At 40.0% G+C, this 24,728-nt stretch overlaps 1 protein-coding gene across 2 annotated transcripts; it reads left to right on the top strand.

The window, feature by feature from the left end:
- Nucleotides 1–61: 61 nt before the first annotated feature.
- On the top strand, nucleotides 62–23,788 carry TRMT1L (tRNA methyltransferase 1L). Of its 2 annotated transcripts, none has more exons than XM_075038687.1 (16): nucleotides 62–304; nucleotides 5,063–5,215; nucleotides 6,251–6,313; nucleotides 8,250–8,363; nucleotides 9,445–9,509; nucleotides 10,038–10,167; nucleotides 13,219–13,342; nucleotides 14,983–15,062; nucleotides 16,133–16,379; nucleotides 17,304–17,516; nucleotides 18,790–18,980; nucleotides 20,338–20,416; nucleotides 21,813–21,979; nucleotides 22,661–22,720; nucleotides 23,140–23,266; nucleotides 23,381–23,788. In XM_075038687.1, the coding sequence occupies exons 1-16, from the start codon at nucleotides 184–186 to the stop codon at nucleotides 23,694–23,696; spliced, it is 2,250 nt and encodes a 749-aa protein (XP_074894788.1). In that variant the 5' UTR covers nucleotides 62–183; the 3' UTR covers nucleotides 23,697–23,788. The 2 variants fall into 2 exon arrangements, with proteins under 2 accessions (XP_074894788.1, XP_074894787.1); XM_075038686.1 differs by having other exon boundaries at nucleotides 6,251–6,361.
- The last annotated feature ends 940 nt before the right edge of the window (nucleotides 23,789–24,728 follow it).

Here is a 24,728-nt window from a genome sequence, read left to right as displayed (position 1 = left end):
AGTGTAGGCTGTGCGAGCCCGCCTCCTCCCACCGCCGTACGTGCCGGGCCGCCGCTGTGCCTCCCCGCCCACCTTCCCCTCAGCACCGCCCCGCTCCCAAATAAGAGGCGTGTGGGTAGGGCGGCACGTCCCTCTGCCTCGACTCTCTTGCTTTCGCCCGCTGCCGGGCTGTCCCTGGAGAAGATGGCAGCGGAGGAGGCTGCGGAGGCCTCGCTGGCGCGGCTGTCCCCCGAGCGGAGGCAGCCGGAGCGGGAGGACGACGATGAGGAGAACCCCGAAGGCGGCGGGGAGACAGCAGCGCTCAGTGAGGGGAGGGCTGGGCTGGGCTGGGGGGGGGAGAGCGAGCGTGAGCGGGCCGTGCGGGGGGAGCCGGGCTCTCCGTCCCCCTCTGAGAGAAGCGGCGCCCGGCCGCTGCCCCACTTCCCGGGTGTGCGCCGCCCCGCCGTGCCGTGCCGTGCCCGGGGGGTGCTGAGGAAAGGCGGGCGCCATGCGGAGGCGCGGGAGGGAGAGGAGCCTTGAGAGAACCCCGGTGGGGGGTTGAGTTTATAGCTGGGCGCCTGGGGCCGCACTCGTGCCGTCTCCTTTCTTCCTCCACCTGCGCCATGAAACCCCTGCGAGGTGAACGAAGCCCGGTTTTCCCCGTTTTACTGACTTTGAGTAGAATTGGGCCGGTGCGGGGCGGGCGGTGAGGCCACACGTGCTCCCCGCGGCGGCCCGGCCCGGGGGCTGAGCCTCGGCGCTTCCCTCCGTGCTCGGGGAGCTTTGAAAGAGCGAAACCGGGAGCTTTTTCTCCCTTTAAATCTAATGAGGTTTATGTGGTGGTGTGGGCGATGATCTTTTATGATTATTTCGAACTCTGCTCCCGAAGGTGGCGTTACAAACCCGGGCCTGCGGGAGGTGGGATGGCGGCGCGGGTCCTGATGTAGGATCCTGCCAGCTATGCCAGATTGTCGTGAGTGAGGGGTTTGGGATCCTGCGCAGCTTTGAGGCAGCACCAGTTTAAGATTTATCAGCACTGTTGCGGTAAATAACAAGATTAGGTTATATGATTTTTAACAATACTTAATCATCAGCCGGCTACCCGAGTGATTTAATAAGGTGTGCTATAATCCACGCTACAAAGTTTCCTAAATCGAATCACACACACGCAGATATAGAGGTTAACCTGTGATGAAGATTTTTCTCTCTTTGCAATTGTAGTAAATTATTGGTAGTAAGTGATCTTTGAAACTTCGTGAAATCTAATTGTAGTGAATTAAATTACTCGCTATTCTCCTTCATCGACATCTATCAGTGGATGATCTTTGAAATCCTTGCAAAATCTCCTGAGAGGCATCACAGCTCAGAGGGAGATACTGGGTCTCAGCCTGCTGCAATGCCGGAGAGCTCAAAGGGTCTCAGGATTGCGAGATGATGACTTTGGTCAGTATATTTCTATTCTGGCCACAATTCTTGTCTCGTACTTCTGCCACCTTCCAGGATGTGCCACAATCCAGGCAGCAGGAGGTTCAGGAACAGTTAGGGAGTGCCTAGTAGTCCTAACTCGCTGTACCATAACCAGGAGAAGAAAGTACCAGATTGTCCCACCTTGCTGCACTTGTAGCCAAAACAAGAACCCAGTGTTGGCAATGTGAACCAACGGGGTCTGCACCACCACAGATGGGGATGCAATGAGTGCCATGCCGTCTCTTCCCCAAACGTTTTCTCCTCAGTATTTTCTGTCAAATCTGTTTAAACTGGTTGTGCCAGTTTTCCAGCTGCACCAAATGTGGTATTGATGCCAGTCATTTGCTACTGCAGACTTACAGTTGAAGTGAACTGATTCTTCTAATAAAAAAAAAAGTATAGTTTAGGCTTTTTGATGCATTATTATGTTTGTGCATAGTCAGTGGTTCTGGACATGCATTTTAAAAATCGTGCAATCTTCCTTCGGTCGCAGCCTGCTTTTCTTAATCATTTAGTGTGCAAGTTTACCTCTCTTCATGGATATATATACAAACTATATGTACATATATGCATACTCTATTTTTCAACCATTTTAACCTATACACTTGCTCTGAAGATGCAGACAGTCCAACTGTGGTGGACTTTGGTCACTCCTATGCTCTCACTACGCATTTTTCTAACTGTTTTCAGTTTTTCTCAGCACTGGTAGTCATAAGTCATTGTTCTTACAAATTTCTTACCACAAATCCTTTTACTTCATTTTCTTGCTGTCTTTCTATTAATAAAGCATATAGAAACTATCACCAGGCATCTTGCAACTTCTTAATTGAGAAGTAGGCAGGAAATACCAGTCTGTCTCAGGTAAGCTGTCAGCTTAACAATAGATCTGTGAGAAATACAGGAGTGCTCTCTGAGTAGCAGTGCTGGTCTTGATATATTTTAAGGTAGGCAGAATAATTTTACTCTATGCTTCTGCCTTTCTGAACAATTTCTCTAACCCCTGTCTTGAGGTATTCCTCTTTCTGGTTTTGGTCGTTGTTTTTTTTTTATAATAGCAAAGATTTGTATGCAACTGCAGTGTTTAAAAGCAAACAAACAGAAAACCCCAGGGGAATTGTAAGAACTGCTATAAGATCCTTCCAGCACTTACTCTGTCTTCACCAGTGGCCAGGAGTAGATGATTAGGGAAGACTAGCAGAACAGAGCAGCCATCCATTAATGCGTGCTCCAGAAATATCTTAAAATACAAACCGGTTTGTTACTCCTTATTTTCTTGAGCCAAGGTCATGGTTTTATATTTAAAATCCTATAGTGGATTTCTCTTCCATAAAATACTCACTTTGGCACTTGTAGACTGGCAGTCATAGACTTGCAGCATCCGCAGCAGCCTGTGGTAGGGAGGTCTGCAGCATTAGCAGTAGGTCATGTAGAGAACATTCTTCTGCTCTGAATTGTCAGCTGATACCTCCATGTGGTGCATCCCAGTTTTTGTGTTGGAATAGACAGTGAGTGGTTTACTTGTGTGCTCTCTCTGCATCTCATGATCTTACAGATATCTGTCCTATCCAGGCTGAAAAGTCATAGCCTGCTCTGTTGCTTCTGAATAGCTAAGAAACAATGCCATAGCTTTGTTAGTGTCAGCCTTTTTTGAAACTTTTCTAGTTCTACCTGTCCCTTTGAAGCTTGGGGGATCAGGGGCAATACACTTCAGTATGCAGGCTGAGCATGGCTTTCTGCATCCTGTCCTAGCAGTTCCTAATGTCAGTTGGTGGGGAGAGGGATCCACCACTTCTTAGGATTTATACCTCTTCCTTTTGTCAAAACTGTATTTTAAAATTGCAAGGTAGTAGTCCTGACTGGTGATGCTCAGCTCAGAGTCCATGCATTCATATGTGAAATAAAAATCAGGGTTTTTTCCCCAAGTCCACTACTTGACTGTTTTTTGTCATTTTATTGCCCAATCACTCAGCCTCCTAAGTACTTTTTGAAATTCTTGAGTAGGCCTACCTCAGAGAAGTTATTCATTTGCAAATGCTGATGGCCCCAGCACTTAACACTCATCATGGCCCCAGCACTTAACACTCATCATGGCCCCTGATGATAGCAAATTCCTTCCTTACTCCCCTCCTTTTTTCACATTGTTCAACTAGTCATGAACAGTTCTGTGGTGGGTTGACCCTGGCTGGAATGCCAGGTGCCCACCAAAGCCATTCTATCACTCCCCCCTCCTCAGCTGGACAGGGGAGAGAAAATACAAACAAAGGGCTCCTGGGTTGAGATAAGGACAGGGAGACATCACTCACCAATTACAGTCATGGGCAAAACAGACTCAGCTTGGGGAAAATTAACTTAAATTTATTGTCAGTCAACCAGAGTAGGGTAATGAGAAATAAACCCAAATCTCAAAACACTTTCCTTCAACCCCTCCCTTCTTCCCAGGCCCAGCTTCACTCCCGGATTCTCTACCTACCCCTCCGCCCCCAGCAGCTAGAGGGACAGGGAATGGGGTTTATGGTCAGTTCATCACGCATTATCCCTCCCACTTCATCCTCTTCAGGGGCAGGACTCATCACACTCTTCCCCTGCTCCATCGTGGGGTCCCTCCCACAGGAGACAGTCCTCCACGAACTTCTCCAACGTGGGTCCTTCCCACAGGCTGCAGTTCTTCCCGAACTGCTCCAGCGTGGGTCCCTTCCACGGCATGCAGTCCTTCAGGAGCACACTGCTCCAGCGTGGGTCCCCCATGGGGTCACAAGTCCTGCCAGAAAACCTGCTCTGTGGGCTCCTCTCTCCACAGATCCGCAGGTCCTGCCAGGAGCCTGCTCCAGCACGGGGTTCCCATGGGATCACAGCCTCCTTCGGGAACCCACCTGCTCTGGTGTGGGGTCCTCCATGGGCTGCAGGGGAATCTCTGCTCCAGCGCCTGGAGCACCTCCTCCCCCTCCTTCTTCACTGACCTGGGGGTCTGCAGGGTTGTTCCTCTTACATGTTCTCACTCCTCTCTCCAGCTGCAGTTTCTGTGCCCACCACAACTTTTTTCCCTTCCTAAATCTGTTACCACAGAGGTGCTATCGCTGATGGGCTCTGCCTTGGCTGGCAGCGGGTCCGTCTTAGAGCTGGCTGGCGTTGGCTCTGTTAGACATAGAGGAAGCTTCCAGCAGCTTCTTACAGAAGCCACCCCTGTAACCCCCCTCTCCCGCTACCAAAACCTTGCCACACAAACCCAATACAAGTTCTAAACTTTGGTTTCCAAATTTTTTTAGCCGCTAGTATATTGTTATGAGTATTTGGACTCTTCCTTGCCTGCTTTGACTTGATAGCACTGCATTTTCCCAGAAAGTAACATGTAAATATTATTTTATTAACTTTAAACATCTGATGATACAGATGGGCAAACAGTTATGTCTGTCCAGGATGGCATTATTTCACAGTGGTTTCCAAGGATGAGTGATAATCTCTAAACATACTGTTTATACGTTTATTTTGTCCTTCACACTTGTAGTAATTTTTGCCTATTAGAAGCACCAAATTATTGGAAAGAAATTAATGTCTTTGTATAATTTGATTATATCAACAACACTTTTACTGGTTTTTTTGTTTGTTTGATTTTGTTAAGATGGTGTGGTTGTCCCTGGAAAAGAGAAAAGCAACAACCTGGATGTGAAAGTTACTGAGTCAGAATTGGAAACTGAAGGAAAAGGAACGGAGGAAGAATCCACAAGGGAATCTGATAGCAACATTTTGGATGTATCATCTGATTATCCAAGAGGTTTGCTAATAAACTCTTACGAATATTTGTGTTGTGTGCTTGAGTTAAGGAAGAGAAAAAGTAGATATAGTGGGGAAGAAAGCTAAAAGGAATGTGTGAAATCTCATTTTCCATACATCCGATAGGTGTGGATACTTCTTCCCATGCATCTGAACAAAATATTTTCCTAAGTCTTTGGAAATCTCTTTAAAAGAGATGCCATTTTCCCCTTACTAAGTGCAGAAACTAAAAGCTAGGAATTGCTTTTAACCCTAGCTTTAAAACTCACCTCTGTATCTTGAGCACATTTATCAATTGCCATCTTTGTTTTACATAAGAAAACCTGAAGACTAATCTTGTAAAAACATCATAAAGGTTTAAAATCGCTACAGAATCAGTGTAACTGTATACTGGGATGTTCTGTGTGCTGAAACCAATAAAGCTCATTTATTGGAGAAGCGAATTCTCTTGTTTTTAGTAAATTCTCCTCTGCTCCCATTCATTGACTGATAAGTTGAAAAATCAGGAGGTAAATTTAAAGGTTAAACAGCCTCCTGAGGGGGAGGGTGGTAGAATTTTAATATATCCTGGCTATACAGTGAATAATTGTTATTGACAATTGGTCCACTTCTAGCTGATATTTTAGTTTTGCCAGACAGTTCATAGGATGTTTTTATACTGCTTTGTGCATGATTTGCATTCACTAATGATGCCAAGCAGTAAATTCAGGAGTAAATGGAATGTGACTTGATCTTTGCAGCTTGTTTTTTCAACTGAAGGTCTTTCCAGTTTGAGAGATTTGATGTGTGTCAGCATTAAAAAGCAAGTAGAAATATATGGGAATAATTGGATCTTATTAAAGAACCATTCTGGGGATTAATTTTGCAGTCATTCCTTCTACCTTGGAAGTTAACAGATACAGACAGGTATTCCAGTTGGTATTATAGTGATTCTCTAATAGTGTTAGATTTGAAATGATGCATAGAAAAACAGCAGTAAACTACAACCAATTTTTTAAGTGACAATGTTTATCTTCTAAATATCTCTGCTTTCCAGAGAAACATATTTCAATTCAAAGACATCTTGCTGATCTAGAGAAACTAGCTGACCTGAAAGAAGGTGAGTTTACCATGGCAGTATCTGAGACCACAGATCTTCATGTTACAGGTATTTACATTTTTTCTTAGTTTTTATTTTTAATACACTACATGTATTTATAATGATTGGAGACTGAGGGTTTCACAAAAAATAGGTTTATGATTTCTTGCCTTGCTTATCAAATGTTGTACTTCCTTCAGTAAATTCAAGGTCTTAATGATTCCTTTCCATCTTTTTCCTCTGCATTGTAGCATTTCTAACATTGGCAGTGTGCATGGATCAGCAAAATGTTAATTTTAGCTATACATCAGCAGTTTAGTCTCATTTTTATTTTACTTCAAGTGCCATGAAAACATGGAACCCAATTGTTGTCTTTGCAGTGTCTAAATATCAGTTTAAATAAATGTGTGTTCTATTTTGGAATTTTTTTTTCCCCCTGCTCTGTATTCATTTCTGATCCAGATGTATATTGGAGGATTGCTTTTAAGACTCTGAAGTGGTTTTATGACAACTTTTAGTTTTTCTCTGATTACATGTATGTATTTAGTGCTGGTAGTGGCAGCCCTTGCAACTGAAACTAGTTCTTATTCACAGATGGAAGAGAAAGATCAGGGTCCACATAGACTGCATCATATGGCTCTTGTGCCTTAATAATCTTTTAGAGTGGCCACTGATGGAAATAATAGCCTACCTCTATGACTCTTTAATTTTACTAACAAATATGCCAAAAACTTATATAGAGCATTTGTTCCATTTTTAATGAGGAGATGGATCGTATCTCATAAGTCTGGTACTTGTAGCTGTTGCTGAGCCAAGTTATATGTAAATCCATGGTAGTTACAAGAAACTCATTATTCCCTTGCCTATTCTCATAGTAATTTTTTTTCTTCTGCCATGGATGTAGCATTTTTCTGCCATGTGTGTTAATGGACTGACTTGTATTTATTACCATCGCCTTGTGTATTTGATACTCAGTAAATCATAATTCAATAAAAGAGGCTCATCAACAGTAGAGAACACTGGTGATTTATTTCGTGAGCTGTAGGGTGTCTCTGTTGGCTTCAGTGGCATGGGACTCTGCATGGACATAGTAACCCACTCATAAAAAAGTCATAAAAAAGGAATTTTACTGTTGTGCAAGCCTACGATACATAGTTATTATTACAGATGGCCCGTGTTGTGTGGCATGTTTCAGTATTCATCCTGTACTATTCTAACACATAGAAGCTTTTCTGCTAAATTCTGCATGGGGGTTGTTTGACATTCAGTAGTCTTAAGACCCAGCAGCAGATGTATGTGTATTCTGATGCATAATTCCTGTGTACAGCTCTACAATGTATGTCTCCCAATAGCTAGTTTTTATTTAGGTTAGTACTTCAAGTGCTTCAACACCTTTGATGTCAGATAACTTGCCTTTGCTTTTTTGTCCCTTATGCAGGATTTCCAAGAAGAAAAATTGTTTTTAATATAGAGTACGTTATCTTTTTTGCAGCTTAAAAAGATACCAGGTGCTTGTTTTATCTAAAAGATTCAGGAGGAGGAAAGACAGATATTTGTTTTAACCTCTTCAATTGGGTTGGTTTTTGTGGGGTTTTTTTTGAAACATTGCAAGTCTGTAGCCTTCATCTATAAAATTCTGCAGTAGTCTTCAGAAGTTGTATTAGCCTCATGTTGCTGGAGTAAAACATATTAGAAAACAAAACTTAAAGGTTGTAGAAGTTAATGATCTTTAGAGTAATAGTGGTTCTTGTCTGTATTCTTCTATGGAGTAGAAAGAGGCAATCGATAAATTTTCAGTTTGTGTATGCCTGCAATAGAATATACCCTGGGGAATTTATCTTTTAATTCCCATTAATAGTACCTTCATTCTTTTTTCTCTTAGCATGCATCTCTATTAACATGAGTGGCAACTACATTTCATGTGTTTCTCGTACTTCATGGTTATTTGTATTTTCAGATGAAAAGAAGCCTTGTCCGTTGTGTCCTGAGGAGAAATTCAAAGCTTGCTATAGTCATAAACTCCATCGTCACCTTCAGAATTTGCACTGGAAAGTGTCTGTTGCATTTGAAGGTAATGGCAATCATTTGAATAGTAAATACAATAAGAAATTTTGGACATGTAGGACATTGTTCTGTGTTTCATCTTTTTAAATTCCTCTTGTTACCAGCATCTTGTTACCAGCATCTTGTTACCAGCATCTTGTTACCAGCATCTTGTTACCAGCTCTGAATTAGAACTATATTTTGACCTAGTGAATTTTGACCTGCGATGTAAAATAGCTCCGTTTTCTTCTACATGCCAAAATAGTTACGGTTGTGCATTTTCTCATTTAGAAAAAAGCAATTGCTTGGCATGTGATGAAAATTACTGTAAAATTTAAAATACATATATCATGACAATTTAATAAAAGTTTTGGTAATATTGTTAATAATCAGACATGCACAAGTGTGCGCAGTCATTTTTGGCTCATCATAAAGATTCCATGGTTTCAGATAGATATTTAAAGTATTTATTTAGTATCAATATTTAGTAGCCTTATCTGGTTTTTACGGACTCTGTTATCTGTTTGTAAGATGCATTAAAATCCCTACAAGAAGTTAAAGAAGGAAAAGAAAGTGAGCAGTATGTGTCTTTTAAAGAACTAGGTGTATGGGTTTGTGGGAAATAAAATGACTAATTAGAAGATAGACAAGATTAAAGTTAAATGAAAAATTATCTGACTGGAGTTCTGGTTTTGCATGCATTAGCAGGTGTCTTGTTTTTGTTTTTCTTTAAACTGTGGAACATAAGTTTTATAGGAGTCTTCACACAAGTCTTTTAGCCAGGTAACAATACTTCTGTAAAATACTCACAAGTACTTTTGAAAAATATATACTGTATAGCCTGAAGACTTGATGTAGCTTTGTAGGATGCTAACAGACTTATTAAAATGAATTACCTGTATGTAATTTTTGTACATTTTAAAATTTAAAATGTATAATTAGCTGATAAATTTCCCTGTGCAGGGGGTGAATGTACCAAATAATTGGTGATGTTCTCTTAGTGCTGTCTTGCGGCAATATTTGGGAATCTTAAATGAGACCATGTGATACAGGACATATATATTCTGTTTACTTACTGTACTGTGATGTGACAAGAATTTGTGTTCCAGGGTACAGAATGTGCATCTGTCACTTACCTTGTCATCCAGTAAAACCAAACCTCATTGGAGACCAGGTAAAAATGCTGAATCACAGAAATATTTGTTACCCTACCAAGTGGGGGAAATGGGTGATTTAGGGGAACTTTTGTGATCTGCTTTAGTCACATAATATGTCTTGCTATTCGGGGTGGGATACCAAAAGCTTATTGGTCCAGAATATAAGTAGATGTATCTCTCTGTTATTTTGGCGGGTAGCTGCCTGGATTGTATAAAACACTGTCACACTGGAGTAAACAGCAGCTTTATGTGGAAGAGATGAAGGGTTCATTAGGCCAGGTGATGGATGGATGCTTCTCAGTTCCTTCCCTGTGTGCTGAGTGTATAGAGTATTGGTAGAGTTTAACTGGTAGTGGTGCTGTGGCAGGATAGCTGTGCTGTGCTGGCTCTGTGGGTATGATTATTTACAGTCCCAGTGGCTGTAGATTCAAAATATTTTGTATGTGTTAGAGGTAGCAGACAGATGACTTCTTCATATGCCTGTGTTCAGGTATAGTTCTACTTTAACCATGTTTATGTATTCTGAAACTATGCATATTTTACAGACATTTTCAAAGATGGGAGCCCATTACCATTGTATCATCTGTTCAGCAACTATCACACGAAGAACTGACATGATAGGTCATATTAATCGTCATGTGAATAAAGGAGAAACTGAATCAAGGTTTATTACAAGTAGGTTCTTACATAAAACATTGAATCTTTTTATACTATGTAGCATATGCAATAACTATGATACGTGGGTGAGAGACATGAGAAAAATTCTGAAACAGATTTAGCTTTACTAATGAGAAATCTGCCCTTATTATTTCAGAACTGGTTTTTTTCCTCAAAGGTGTAGCAGTGTTCTGATTTAGTCTCTGCATTGACCAGTTACTCTGTTCTTATTGATAAATAATACTCCCTTTACAATTAATTTAATGTTGTAAATACAGGCTTCTGTGTCTCCAAAAGAATGGGCGACATGGCATCCATAAAACAAAATCTGTACAGAGCATTTCATGCCTCTGTATTTTGCTGTCTTTCTTCTTAAAACAGTCTGGAGCAAATCCTTCTGCAATATAAAAATCCTTTGCTTTTTATTCAAAATGCATCAGCATGGGTTCACAAATCAAGATGATGGGTTTTTTCAGTCCCGAAGAGTTGTGATAGAGGTGTCAATACTTCTTTGGTAAATTACAATCCTACCTGACTTTCTCCAGAATTAGACTTTTGTTTCTAAACTTGGATAAACTAAATTGAAAACTTTCTAAATAACTAGAATACTAAATTTTGAAAATTAATTTTATTTCCTTTATTTTTGCAAGTTGTCTATTCTCTACAGCGCTTAAGTAAAAAGCACATAATCGATTAGCTGGTGTGTAAAAATTGAGGTTTTTTTACTACAGCCCAGACTGTAAATGTTGAAAATTAGTCTGATTGCTTTTTCTCTGTGTCGTGGTTTAACCCCAGCCAGCAACTAAGCACCACACAGCCACTCACTCGCTTCCCCCCCACCCACTGGGATCGGGGAGAGAATCAGAAAAAAAGTAAAACATGTGGGTTGAGATAAGAACAGTTTAATGGAACAGAAAGGAAGAAACTAATAATGATAACAGTAACAATAATAAAATGACAATAGTAATAATAAAAGGATTGGAATATACAAAACAAGTGATGCACAATGCAATTGCTCACCACTTGCTGACTGATGCCCAGTTAGTTCACAAGCAGCAATCCCCCCAGGCCAACTCCCCCTAGTTTATATACTGGGCATGACGTCCCATGATATGGAATACCCCTTTGGCCAGTTTGGGTCAGCTGCCCTGACTGTGTCCCTTCCCAACTTCGTGTGCCCCTCCAGCCTTCTTGCTGGCTGGGCATGAGGAGCTGAAAAATCCTTGACTTAGTTTAAACATGTTGTGGTTTAACCCCAGCCAGCAACTAAGCACCTCGCAGCCACTCACTCACTTCCCCCCACCACCCAGTGGAATGGGGGAGAAGATCAGGAAAAGAAGTAAAACTCATGGGTTGAGATAAAAGCAGTTTAATAGAACAGAAAAGAAGAAACTAATAATGATAATGGTAACACTAATAAAATGACAATAGTAGAATAAAAGGATTGGAATATACAAGTGATGCACAATGCAATTGCTCACCACCTGCTGACCAAGGCCCCGTTAGTCCCTGAGCAGTGATCCCCCCACTCCCCCCAGTTTATATACTGGGCATGACATCACATGGTATGGAATATCCCTTTGGCCACTTTGGGTCAGCTGCCCTGGCTGTGTCCCCTCCCAACTTCTTGTGCCCCTCCAGCCTTCTTGCTGGCTGGGCATGAGAAGCTGGAAAGCCCTTGACTTTAGACTAAACATTACTTAGCAACAACTGAAAACATCAGTGTTACCAACATTCTTCACATACTGAACTCAAAAACAGCACCATACCAGCTACCAGGAAGACAATCAACTCTATCCCAGCTGAAACCAGGACAAAACACTATTTAGCAACAACTGAAAATATCAGTGTGTTGTCAACATTCTTGTCATCCTAAATCCCAAACATAACACTATAGCAGCTACTGGACAGAAAATCAACTCTATCCCAGCCAAAACCAAGACACTGTCTCTGTGTAGATGTCTGGTTTTTATCTAGATACAATATAGTAAAGATGATCTTGGGAGCTATGAGGATCACCCTTCTTTCTGTTACTAATATGTGGTTTAGGAATAGTAGGTTAGAGTTCGGGCATCAGTTTGCATGTCTGAGAAGTGATATTAGTACCATCCATACCATATTCCATACCTATAACTTAAATAGAGTTTGTGTTGTGAAATACATTAATCTCTGTATGGTTCTCTTCAGAGCTGTAAGTAAAGAATGGCCTATTTGTCATTTTTTTAACAAAATGCATGTGGCTATTTTTCCTCACAGGGAGGGGAGAAATCCAGAGGTTAGGTATTTCATGTTTTGTAGGTGCTTCAGCAACACTTGGGAGCTATCAACATGGAGTGCGTGGTAGAGCTGTTCACAGATACGTAGTCTGTGTATTTGAAAGCACTGAGAGATAGGCAGGCTGAGCACTGAAAGGTATCAACTTGATAGCTAACAGATCTTTTCTGGTTGTTCCTGGGTAAATTTTGCTACTGTTATAGACTGGGGATAAATTGCTCAGGAATGACAGCATGTCAAATCGGAAAGCTTGTTTTGCCAAACTTTTACTTTATAAAAAGCTTAAGTGCTGAAGTTGTCCCCATGCTTGTACTGTCTTTACACATTTCATGAAGCTGTTTGATAACTTACAGAGATTAGATCCAGGATTTTGAGGATTTTTGCAGTTCATTATATACATTCAGGACTATGTTAATAGGGTTTTAATTAATTAGCAATATATTATGTTCAAATATGTGAAACAAATGTGCTAAGTGTCAGGCTCAGGGGCTTGCTTTCTTAAATTTGAGTGGATACATAGGAGTGCAACTGAGAAACAAATGTGGTGCTTTATGGGATGAAAATTGTGGTAGAGCTTGATCCTTATCTGCCACTGTTAGGACTAGAAGATAAATTGTTGCCTGCTTTTTTTTTCCCCCACATATTTGTTAACTGATCCATGTGCTAGTTGGATTACAGCATAACCCAGACTTCTTGCTATATGGAAGCAAATTTTCAGTTTAATTTATCAAACGTGCTAACGTTAATTTAAATTCCCACTAACTCTTTCCTTCCCCTGCAATTACTTTCTTTTAGTTCCTGCTCCCAAGTCTTCTCATGAAGTGCTGAAAGAGTCGGCCACAGATGTTCAGGTTCTTCCCAACTACTCCACACCTCAGAAAACAGATTCCTATTTTAATCCTAAAATGAAACTCAACAGGTAAGAGAACAGAGAGTAGGAGGATGCGCCAGAGGGGTGGTGAGTTTGTAGTGAAAAATACTCTCACATTTTGAAAATCAAACCCTGTGAAACTTCTGTTCACAGGGTGGGAGAAATAGTTTTCCATCAGAAAACTCGTCTTGACAAATAATATTTAAACCCAAGAACACTATGGGAAATACTGTCATTTCTGAAGCAATTAGGTATTTTTCTGTAATGAGTAGTTTGTGGAGAACATGATTTGAAAGGAGCACACTTGGAAACTAACTTCATTGTATACACTTAAAATGGTTTTCTGTGAATCTCCACAAGATACTATGCATAGTCACTGCTCTCTCTCCTCTAACTGAACAGCAGCATACCTGTAATTCACAGTTTTCATATTCTAGGCCTTTTTCTCTTGGGACTCAGATTCTCTCAAGTGTCTTCTCATTATTGCATTTAAAACAATGAAGGAAGAAACATGGTCTTTTTTTAAGGAGAGTCATGAATGGTGTCTACACGACAACTTAAAGGTGCAAGCATTGACACCAATGCACGGGACTGCACTTCAGCCCGTGCTGACCCCTCATGTTCTCAGTGCTGTTAGTATTTGAGCTTCCGGGTTTAAAGTTAGCTCAGTGTCATGGTTTAACCCCAGCCAGCAACTAAGCACCACGCAGCCGCTCACTCACTTCTCCCCACCACCCAGTGGAATGGGGGAGAAAATCAGGAAAAGAAGTAAAACTCATGGGTTGAGATAAAAGCAGTTTAATAGAACAGAAAAGAAGAAACTAATAATGATAATGGTAACGCTAATAAAATGACAATAGTAGAATAAAAGGATTGGAATATACAGGTGATGCACAATGCAATTGCTCACCACCTGCTGACCAAGGCCCCGTTAGTCCCTGAGCAGTGATCCCCCCACTCCCCCCAGTTTATATACTGGGCATGACATCACGTGGTATGGAATATCCCTTTGGCCACTTTGGGTCAGCTGCCCTGGCTGTGTCTCCTCCCAACTTCTTGTGCCCCTCCAGCCTTCTTGCTGGCTGGGCATGAGAAGCTGGAAAGCCCTTGACTTTAGACTAAACATTACTTAGCAACAACTGAAAACATCAGTGTTACCAACATTCTTCGCATACTGAACTCAAAAACAGCACCATACCAGCTACCAAGAAGACAATCAACTCTATCCCAGCTGAAACCAGGACAGGACACTCATACATCTGTGAACGCTAAGGCATGTCTCTGAAGAAGGCCACTGCAACTAAGCTTATGGCCATGTCTAAAAGAACAAGGCTGTTCCTCAACAGAGTGGAATTTCATTGCTCTACAGTAACTTCTGACATCTTCTTAAACACAGTCATTAGTAGGGTAGTACCAGATTGTGCTAGGATAGTAAGAAAAACACTATTTACTTTTGAATGCTAGCCACTTCTTCCAGTAAGTTGATTCAGGATCTTGCCTTATAAATATCCTGCTGTAGAATTAAACTTTTAAAGATAGCTGAGGTTTTTGATTTACAATTCTTCTGTGTAAAAGGTAGAGTTTAGCTTAAATGTTCTAGTATTATGTTCAAGGGAAATAAATAAGGAAAAGGAAGGAAAAATATTTTCTCAACTTACTTACTATGACCATTCTTTTTTATTTTCAAGGCAATTGATATTCTGCGCACTAGCTGTTCTAGCTGAGGAACGTAAACCGATAGAATGTTTGGATGCTTTCGGTGCCACTGGTAAAGTCAATATCTTTAATCTTTTGGCTAATACCCAATAGTATGAAGATGCAGAAATCAGTTGTAACTGACAACGCATATTGAAAAATAATGTGAGATACACAATAATTTTCTTCCTTAGGCAGGCAGTCATTAGCTTCCATATAAAAAAACCAGCCATCAAGAGCCTGGTGTTAGGCCTTTTGAAAAGACTGTAAATAATACTAAAGTTTAGTGGTCTCCTTTACAATCAGTTGCCTTAATGTCCATGAAATGGCATCTTCCTAAACTTGCATCCAAGTCACAGATCTCTTTTAGTCACAAGAGGCTGTGGAATTCAGCTGTAAAATCAACCTGGAGTTTAAAAATGGTGATGAATCCAAGCTTCTTTATCAGAATCATCTCTTAATTGATTAAAAAAATTCTGAACATGAACTAAATGTAGTTATATCAATGTCTATTAACCATTTGGAACAAAAATCTGAAGAGATCTGGATTGCTGCCTCATTATCAGCCAGCTACTGCAAACTTAAGGTCGTAGTTGAGAACAGCAGTAACTGCTTAATATTTTGCATTGAAATTCTTTATAATGAATTTATCACCATTCTGAACTTGGCCAGACTTCACAAGTGCATCCTGTCCTCACTTCTACAATGTAGCCATAGACTTTACTACAGAAGTCAGCAATAAACACTTGGAGGCAGCCTAAAAATCTTCGCAGTACCTATTCTCAAGTTTATGTTTTACGGTGGTTTGTCACAGGAGTCTGTCTGCTACACTGGAGTGTTGAACAAGCCAAGGGGCTTTCCTGCAGATTGGGGGTCCAGCCTGCTAGAAAAATCTTTTGGTCTATAGCCCCAGTTATCATATAAGAAGGTGACAAGCAGACTGTTCCTTTACATAGCCCATTGTCACTCTGTGCTGAGGCAGAAGGTCACCAACACGTTTTTGCAGGAACGTGACAAAATTTGCATCACACATACTTCTGTATTATAAGCATTTAAAAGGATGAATTTTTTTCTTAGCGAGTTCAGCGACTTGGAAACCAACTCCTTATTCTGTCACGGAGTTACAATTCTGTCTTTCCTTAGGTATAATGGGATTACAATGGGCAAAGCATCTCAGAAGTTCTGTGAAGGTTACAATTAATGATTGTAATGAAAATTCTGTGACAATGATTCAGGAAAACTGCCATTTAAACAAAATGAAGGTGAAACTGCACACTAAGGAACAAGACTATGATGAAGCTATGGGAGATGGAGGAGAAAATAGTGACACCATTGAGGTGACAAAAATGGATGCCAATGTTATAATGCATTTGAGATCATTTGATTTTATGTAAGTGTTGAATGTTTCTGTTAACAATTTTCTAGTTTGATAATGACACACCCCACCCTATCTCCCAGTATATGATTATTGGGGGAAGTTGGAATGAAAGAAATAACCAACAGTCACTTGGTATTTTAAATGTAATTCTATTGTCCCAGAAATTGTGTGGGAACAGACTTTAATGTTAAATGTTTTAGAGATCGCTGGAAAAATATTAAGCCCTTCTGACATCCAGAATGGACTACAAATGTATATGAAAATTTTAAGCCAAACTTTTGATAGAGAAATGTCAAATCAGTCTTTTTTTTTTTTTTCTTCTTAAATCTTTTAATTAGTTTAAAATTCATACCTTTGCATCTTGTTGTGTAGGACTTTATTGCACCTCTTGTTTTAATTGATTTTGCAGCATATTAATTTTCAATTAAAGTAAGCTAATTCTTCCAAGTTGGGTTTATAGATGCATACATTCTAAACATATACAGACATCAAAATAAGTGATCAGATTTTTTTTATTGATTAACATCCAGATCTAAGCAGCAGGTATTCAGGTTGAAAATTAGGCTAATTATTTAGTACGTAAACTGGAATGCATACATTTGAAGATATTTTTGTTTTTAGAAGTTTCCCTTTGTTTTAAGGAGGAACGTAAGCATCAGGCCAATATTCTTATAACTTGAATTAGTCAGTCAGTCAGGATGCAAAAAAAAGTACTTGCTGGCTTTGTGATGATGTGTATTTTCCAGCACAGTGCTTCCCTGGCTCTTGCAAGTATTCCACAGTAATTCATGAGAGGTGTGCTGTAAATTTTAGTCCCGTTTCCCCTTTTGTTTTAAATATGACCATAGGTGAAGATTATAAAATTGTGTTTTCCTCAGTTTGAAGCTAAACTCTTGAGCATTTATAGATACTCAGTGGTATTTCCTTTCTCTTCAGCCATTTGGATCCCTTCGGAACTTCTGTGAATTATCTGGATTCTGCCTTTAGAAATGTGAGAAATCTTGGAATTGTGTCACTCACGTCCACAGACATCAGTTCTCTGTATGCAAAGGCTCAACACGTTGCCCTGCGTCATTATGGATGTAATATTGTCAGAACTGAGTACTACAAGGAACTGGCAGCCAGAATAGTAATTGCTGCTGTGACAAGGTACTGCTAAATCAGCTCAAATTATGGTAAAAAAAGAACTAGAAAATCATTAGCAATAAAAAACTTGAGACTGCTGCTGTAGGTTGTACATGTTCAGTTTCCAGAATTCCCTAATTCTAAAAGCCAGACTACTTGATACAAAATTATTGTTTCATATTTTATGTGTGCTGCTACGGGATAATGTAAATTTTAAACTAAAAGACTGGGCAAGGTGAAAATGCATAAATAGGGTAGGAGTTTGGGATGGTGGGGAGTTTTCTTGGTGCTGGGGAGAGACAGTAATAGAAAAAGTAATACCCAGACTTTCCTATCTGCAAACTCTTTTATTCCTCTGTCAATTTTGTCATTTTAGTGCTGCATAGGACTTTGTCAATATTAAGCTGCTTGAATGGCTTCTAGCTAAGCATTACAGTTAGACTTGATTCAGTAGAAACTGATGTTCACTTCAGATCCTTGTGCTCGAGCTTAAAAAGATACACGTAATTACTAACTTGTGAAATTACTCATTTGCATGTAGATACTCTCAGTAAATTCAGTCAGTTAAATAAATGAAGACATAAAACCTGGTCCCTAATTAGGGGGAAAAAAGGTACAGGCAAGAGGATGGGACAACTAACTGCTCGGGAAAGACTGGGAGGAAAATTAAGTGCACAGAGGTCTTTCAGAACACCAGAGCGCAAATACTGACCTGAATATGTTTAGATTTTACTTCTCTTTCACCCTGCATATGTGAAGTTGCTCCTTGCAGAATATTCTCAGATACAGACATGCTGCTCAAGCAAAGTTTTAATTGTGTTCTGGGTTACATGCTCCAACTCCCTAAAGATTTCTTCTTCCTTCTCAAAGCTTATATTCAGGAACTGCTCACTTACCTTCCCACAGTCCTTATTAGTCAACATTCAATGATTTACCATCACGTGTGTCCCTCTACATTTCTGCTTTCTTGGATTTTCATTTAGTTTGTTTATACTTTTTGTTGCAATATCCTGGCAATAGGTAGGTTTTGGGATAGAAAGATGATGCAGGTGACAGACCAATATTTCTAGACGTGATAAAAAGAGGTAAAACAAGATTTGCATAGCTTTACAGGCAGTAGACAAAACTAGGCACCTGAGAAACAACACTTTATCCTGATTACTTTCTTGGATCTTTAGTATCTCTTTTCTAGAAAGTGGATGAGCTCAAGAATCTTCCAGAAGGTTCAGGTGTCCATGGCAATCTTAGTCTGCTGATTTCAGTACAATGTGGTTTTGTGTTTGTTCTTCCTTCATAGAGCTGCAGCTCGCTGTAACAAAGGCATTGAAGTTTTACTTGCAGTAGCTCTAGAACATTTTGTTCTAGTAGTGGTCAGAGTTTTAAGGGGGCCATCCCCTGCGGATGATTCAGCAAAGAAAATAAGATACCTCATCCATTGCCAATGGTGCGAAGAGAGAATTTTTCAGAAAGAGGGTAATATGGTAGAAGGTAAATGGCTTTTCCTTTGTACTTTCTAGAAGGTCCGATTCCTGTTTCTCCATTTTGTATTTGTTTAGGCCTTGTTTGTATCTACATCCCTTTAGTAAAGTAATAATTCTCTTTAATGTAACAAGTGTATTGTATGAGGTGGAGAAGGTACCATGCTTTCTGGTAGTGGGCTAGATTAGTTGTCTGTATGGATTTTGCTGTAAATGTACTGGATTTGTTTCTAGACAGGACATATTCCAGCTAGCTGTAGCTGCTGAAGCTGCCAGGATGCCTGATACACCTATGGATCTGTCTTTTCAGTGAAGGGCATGAAAAGTGGGGCAGTCTTGGCTACCATTCGGTTCCTCCATACAGTGGCAGCTTGATAGATTTCAGTGTCAGATTGCTTTTCTACTGTTCATTTCAGTTACCTTAAAATGTAGTGGACTAAGCAGTATCACTTTCCTATCAGATGAGGGTGTATTCTGCCTGGCCTTGGGCAGTATCCATGCCTTATGGAAGTATGTCAGCGGGTGTGGTAGGAAAGGTATGCAACATTCCTGTAATTCATCTAACACTTGGTGGTAAATGAAGGCAGCCTCTAGGTTAAAAGTTGACTGTTTGTGGGCTGTCTCTATACACAAGCTAGCAGAGGTAGGAGACAAAAATTAAGCGAAGAGGTAGCTACTAGCCAGATGGTAGTTTGAATGAATATAAAAGGAAAAACCTTGTTTCAAAGTTAGCGATTCTTGCATATCTAACTACTAACTGGTGGTGTCTTTGACTACCCTGCTCAAAGTCAGGTGCAGGAGCATGCAATGAGCTTGTTTAAAAAGATTAAAAAAACTTAGATAAAAGTTTTAAGAACAGAAGTGAGTAACTGATGACTACAGTGTTACGGTAGAGATCTTAATTAGTAAATGAATTGTTTACTTAATGCCTTACTTGCAAGCGAGCTGGCTTACAGCTTAGGAAACTTGTAGGTGGGCTATATTTTCTAGATGTAATTGGCTGATCTCTGAAAATTTTTTTGTTATTTACTGTTAACCTGGACAGCTACTTATATAAGTGTAGGAAGGCTAACAATTTCCTTGTTACTTGAATTCTGCCAAGAAGCATAGGAATTATGTGGCTTTTTAGTTGTTTTTTTTTCCTTCAATGTTTTAACAATGATTAAAGATCACGTCATCAATCACTAAATTCTCATAAGCACTACTACTTGGCAGAATTGAGAACGGTGTCACATTTCTGCTGTTGCTTGCCCTTCCAACTACCTCCACTGAAGTAAGCTACTACTTCTGTCTATGTCATCTCTCTCCAGTAAAGCAGGCATTGCTGACTATTCCAAAACAACTTAAATCCTGTTTTTCTGTTGTAGAAAACCCTTATCAGCAGCTCCCTTGTGATTGTCACGGCAGTATGCCTGGGAAGACAGCAGTAGTTCTTGGTCCACTCTGGTAAGTACGGAACACAGTACCAGAACTGGAGAATTAATTTGGGTTGGAAGAACCTCCAGAGGACAGCTCTTCCGTCACACAATAAAAATGCAAGTCTTCTGGATATTTTAGCACTACAAAAGGTGCTATAGCAATCAGGAGGAATCCAGGAAACATTGAATTGATTTGAATTTAGTAGGGTATTCAGGTTTTGCTTTTGTTATCATAGACTTCAAGCCAGTTAATAAATAATAAGAAATTTGCTTTAAACTTCAGATTCAGTGCAACTTACATAATATGTCCTGCACAGGAGAACCTGGCTGTGTGTTCCTCTAGTTGCCAAATATTAAGCAACAGTTTATTACTTGACACTTGTGGAGAATTTATTTAGTAAATCCTTGTATGTGCTGGTGGTAGTAAATAATACACTGCTTCATAACTAATACTTAAAATTTTCTCTTGTGAGAAACAAGAATAAATCCTTTTGTTAAGTCTTTTAAGACTTCTGTTTAAGCTTTTTCAAAGCAGTGTTAGAAATGGTTGACAATTGACAGTACCTTTCTTCTGGGGGTTTGTCCCTGTTTCCGCTGGGATAGAGTTAATTGTCTTCCTAGTAGCTGGTACAGTGCTGTGTTTTTGAGTTAGATATGAGAAGAATGTTGATAACACTGATGTTTTCAGTTGTTGCTAAATAGTGTTTAGTCTAAAGTCAAGGATTTTTCAGCTCCTCATGCCCAGCTAGTGAGAAAGCTGGGGAGGCACAAGAAGTTGGGAGGGGACACAGCCAGGGCAGCTGACCCAAAGTGGCCAAAGGGATATTCCATACCATGTGACGTCACATCTAGTATATAAACTGGGGGCGGGGGGGATCACCGCTCGGGGACTGACTGGGTGTCAGTCAGCGGGTGGTGAGGAATTGCATTGTGCATCATTTATATATTCTAATCCTTTTATTATTACTGTTGTCATTTTATTAGTGCTATCATTATTAGTTTCTTCTTTTCTGTTCTATTAAACTGCTTTTATCTCAACCCATGAGTTTTACTTCTTTTCCCGATTTTCTCCCCCATCCCACTGGGGGGGGGGTGGGGGGGGTGGGGAGTGAGCGGCTGTGTGGTGCTCAGTTGCTGGCTGGGGTTAAACCACAACAGGGTTAAATAACTTTCTCAACATAGTAGGGCAAGTCAGTGGTGGAAATAAAATTACCATTGTTGAGATCTTGATTTTTTAACACAAGACCAATGTTACTGTCACTGGAAACAAAGCAATTCAATATCGCTAAGTTAAGAACACAGTCGGCCTGATACAGCACATTGCGGTAATACAGTTGCTGATCAATTTGGGCAAGAGATTTTTAGAGCAACATTTTTGCTTTCATTAAGAAGTCTTAACTTTTCACTTGTCTTGTATTTCATAGGTCAGGAGCCCTCTTTAACACTGGATTCCTCAGGAGAATGCTGTTTGAGGCTGTCCAGTATGGTTTGGATGAAGCTCAGCCACTTTTGAAGACATTAGTTTGTGAAGCAGACTGTACAACTTTAAAACATTTTTCTATCCATAGTCTTTATGATGAGAACAAACAAGGTAAGAAAAATGGCAGACAGTTCACAAAAAGGACTGACTTTGTGGTGATTTAGAGAGATATTGCTCTTTGACTACTAACAGCAGTGTATTCATTAAAAGGTCAAGAAAATGTTTGTTGCTTGGAATGCAGTGTGGGACTTGTCAGCTCTTGTCAGATGGTCTTTGGTGCTGCAAAAAGAGTAGGGGCTGTCAGAGGCAGAGTGCTGGATTTAGACATCTTTAATCAGTATGACAGGTCCTAAACCAACTGAAGATAATGCAGGCAGGGTGACTGCCATGAAATCCAGCATGTTCCTTGAAGGAGATGGAAATACTAAGCATCTGGTAGTTCTTTGGTGTACCCCAATCCCAGCCTGAGAGCATGTGCTGTTAGGAAGAGAGGGCTGCAGGTGTCATGCTCTGCCAACCCCACAGGGATTGCAAATCAGTGTGCCAAAAGAAATGGCTTTCTGTACGGGAATGCTGTTCCACTGTTAAATGAAATTGTATTTTTAATATCTCCTCTAAACACAAGTTACTGAGTTTGTAAGTAAAAGTTAGTTACCCATATGTATGCTTCTTGCTACATTTCCTTCTTTAGGCCAGAATGTGGTATTCTTTCTTTCTGTTTATTTAACCAAGGCATTTTGCCATTTTACTGTCTTACAGTAGAATTAATTTTGACTTTTAATTGTATTCTAGAAGAATGTGGCGTATATATTAAAACACCAAATACTTCTGCAGAATCCTACTTGGTACATGGTAAGTTGATCATTTTGGTGTCACTCTAGCAGTTTCAAATTAAACTATAGTTTAAGTGATGGCTAAGCCAACCTAGTGTTCATGTATTTTTTTATATTTAACAATATTGGTAGTCAGGATTTATTTTCCCACTGACTACTGATTTTACTTTACCTTCATCCAGAATTGTATTCACTGGTAAAATCAGAACACTAAATACTCCATGAAGCCTTCTTGATTTCACTTTTTATTACTGAAAATGGCATGTTAATTAAATTCAGGCTAGATTTTAACTCTGCAAAATATTAGGTTATAAAAGCAAACACAAAACTGTAGTTGCTGTGTGGCTTTTTTTGTATGTACTGTCTTTGGCTTCACTGGCAATTTTCGTGGCCTCACTGAATACTCAACTGGTTTCACTGGCATTTTTTGTGGTCCAGGAAAAAGAAAAAGCGATGAAGTGATTCGAAATGCAGCTAAGCGACAAAAATCTGAGAACAGTGCTGAGCATCCTGCATTTTACTACAATATCCACAGACACAGTATTAAAGGAATGAACATGCCAAAGTAAGGTTTTCATTTAAGTTCCAGTCTTAGATTACTATGACAACTGATACATAACTTATATTGAATCGGCCTTATTAGCATTAACTCCTTTTTAAATGTTTGGGTTTTTTTCAGGTTAAATAAGTTCTTAAACTATCTCTCTGAAGCTGGATACAGAGTAAGCAGAACCCACTTTGATCCTATGGGAGTTCGCACGAATGCACCCTTGGCACAGTTTAAGACTATTCTTATGAAGTACAGCACTCCCACATACCTGGGGGGGCAGGCAGAAGGCCCTGTCCATCTTCCTGAAGATGTCAAGGCAGGAGAACAGGTTCAGGCTGCTGCAGACAGCAAGGCAGAAGATGCCGAGTTTCTGGAAGACGATAAATCTGGAGTTGCTGCCGCCATGTTCACAAAAGACTACCCTACTCACTGTGGAGCTGATTAATGCAAATCCTTTTGTTAGTAGATCAGGATATTGCAATCTTGCAAGCACACCCTGTTCAAGTAAGCCAGTACTTTTTACTAAACTGGATTTTGAAGACTTGAATTGCCTGCTATTTTAATTTGGAAAGATGTTTTAGAATTATGTAGCAGAACTTACCCCGATCACAGCGTGCATGGTCAAGGTACTGTTACTGTGGGAAGTTTTCGGAGACAGTTACTTGCTTTTACAGTCACATCCACTTTCACACTGAGGCACTGTGGCTGCTCCCGAGTCTTTGTTTAAGCCTTATTCCTAGCACAGAATTGTGGATGGGGCCAAAAGTCTTAAGCATTTCTGAACATGAGGTTAATATGAAACGGAATATTCCTAAACTAAATCATTCCTAAAACCTGACTGGTTACAGTTCAGAGGGAGGTCATGTTAAGATGATAAAATATCACAGGATAAAATGTGATCTGAGTTTAAGCAAGCCAGAAGGTCCTAACTCGGTGCACTTCTAACTCCAGATTCCACGTGTAATTTGGCATTCAGTTCTGTTTTCATAGTTCTGCCTACAAGCAAGGACCTAACATGAGTGAGAACGGAAAGGAATGGTTCCAAGACTGTTACTGAAACTTCAGTTTATAACCAAACTTTAGTGAATTGTGTTAGTCACCCTAGGTAGTTCTTTGTTCAGAGATTACATTTGGTTGTGTACTGCAAAAAGGTACAGCGACAAGGCACCACAAGTTGAAGTTCTAAGTGAAGTTTTGCTATGAGTTTGTCAATAATACAATCTTAGCTGTTAAAAAGATCTCTTCTGTGAACGAGCAAAGATGCTGTGTGTTGGTTCTGGTTTCCTTAAATATATGGCAGCATTCCAGCCAAATAAGCTTGACTTTGTCCTTTCTTTGCCCCAGACTTTGTTCAGATAGATCCTTCCGTATATTTCACTTGAATTGGGAACAACGATCACAATTGAACTAGTCATTCCAGTTTTTCACAGGTTTGGTGTTCAACCTGGCCCCCAGTGTGAGGGGTTGTTGTTCTTAC

Source organism: Buteo buteo, chromosome 10, assembly GCF_964188355.1.
Source record: "Buteo buteo chromosome 10, bButBut1.hap1.1, whole genome shotgun sequence".
Classification (NCBI taxonomy): Eukaryota; Metazoa; Chordata; class Aves; order Accipitriformes; family Accipitridae; genus Buteo; species Buteo buteo.
Note: the sequence above shows the minus strand (reverse complement) of the source record. Positions and strands in the feature narration are given on the sequence as shown.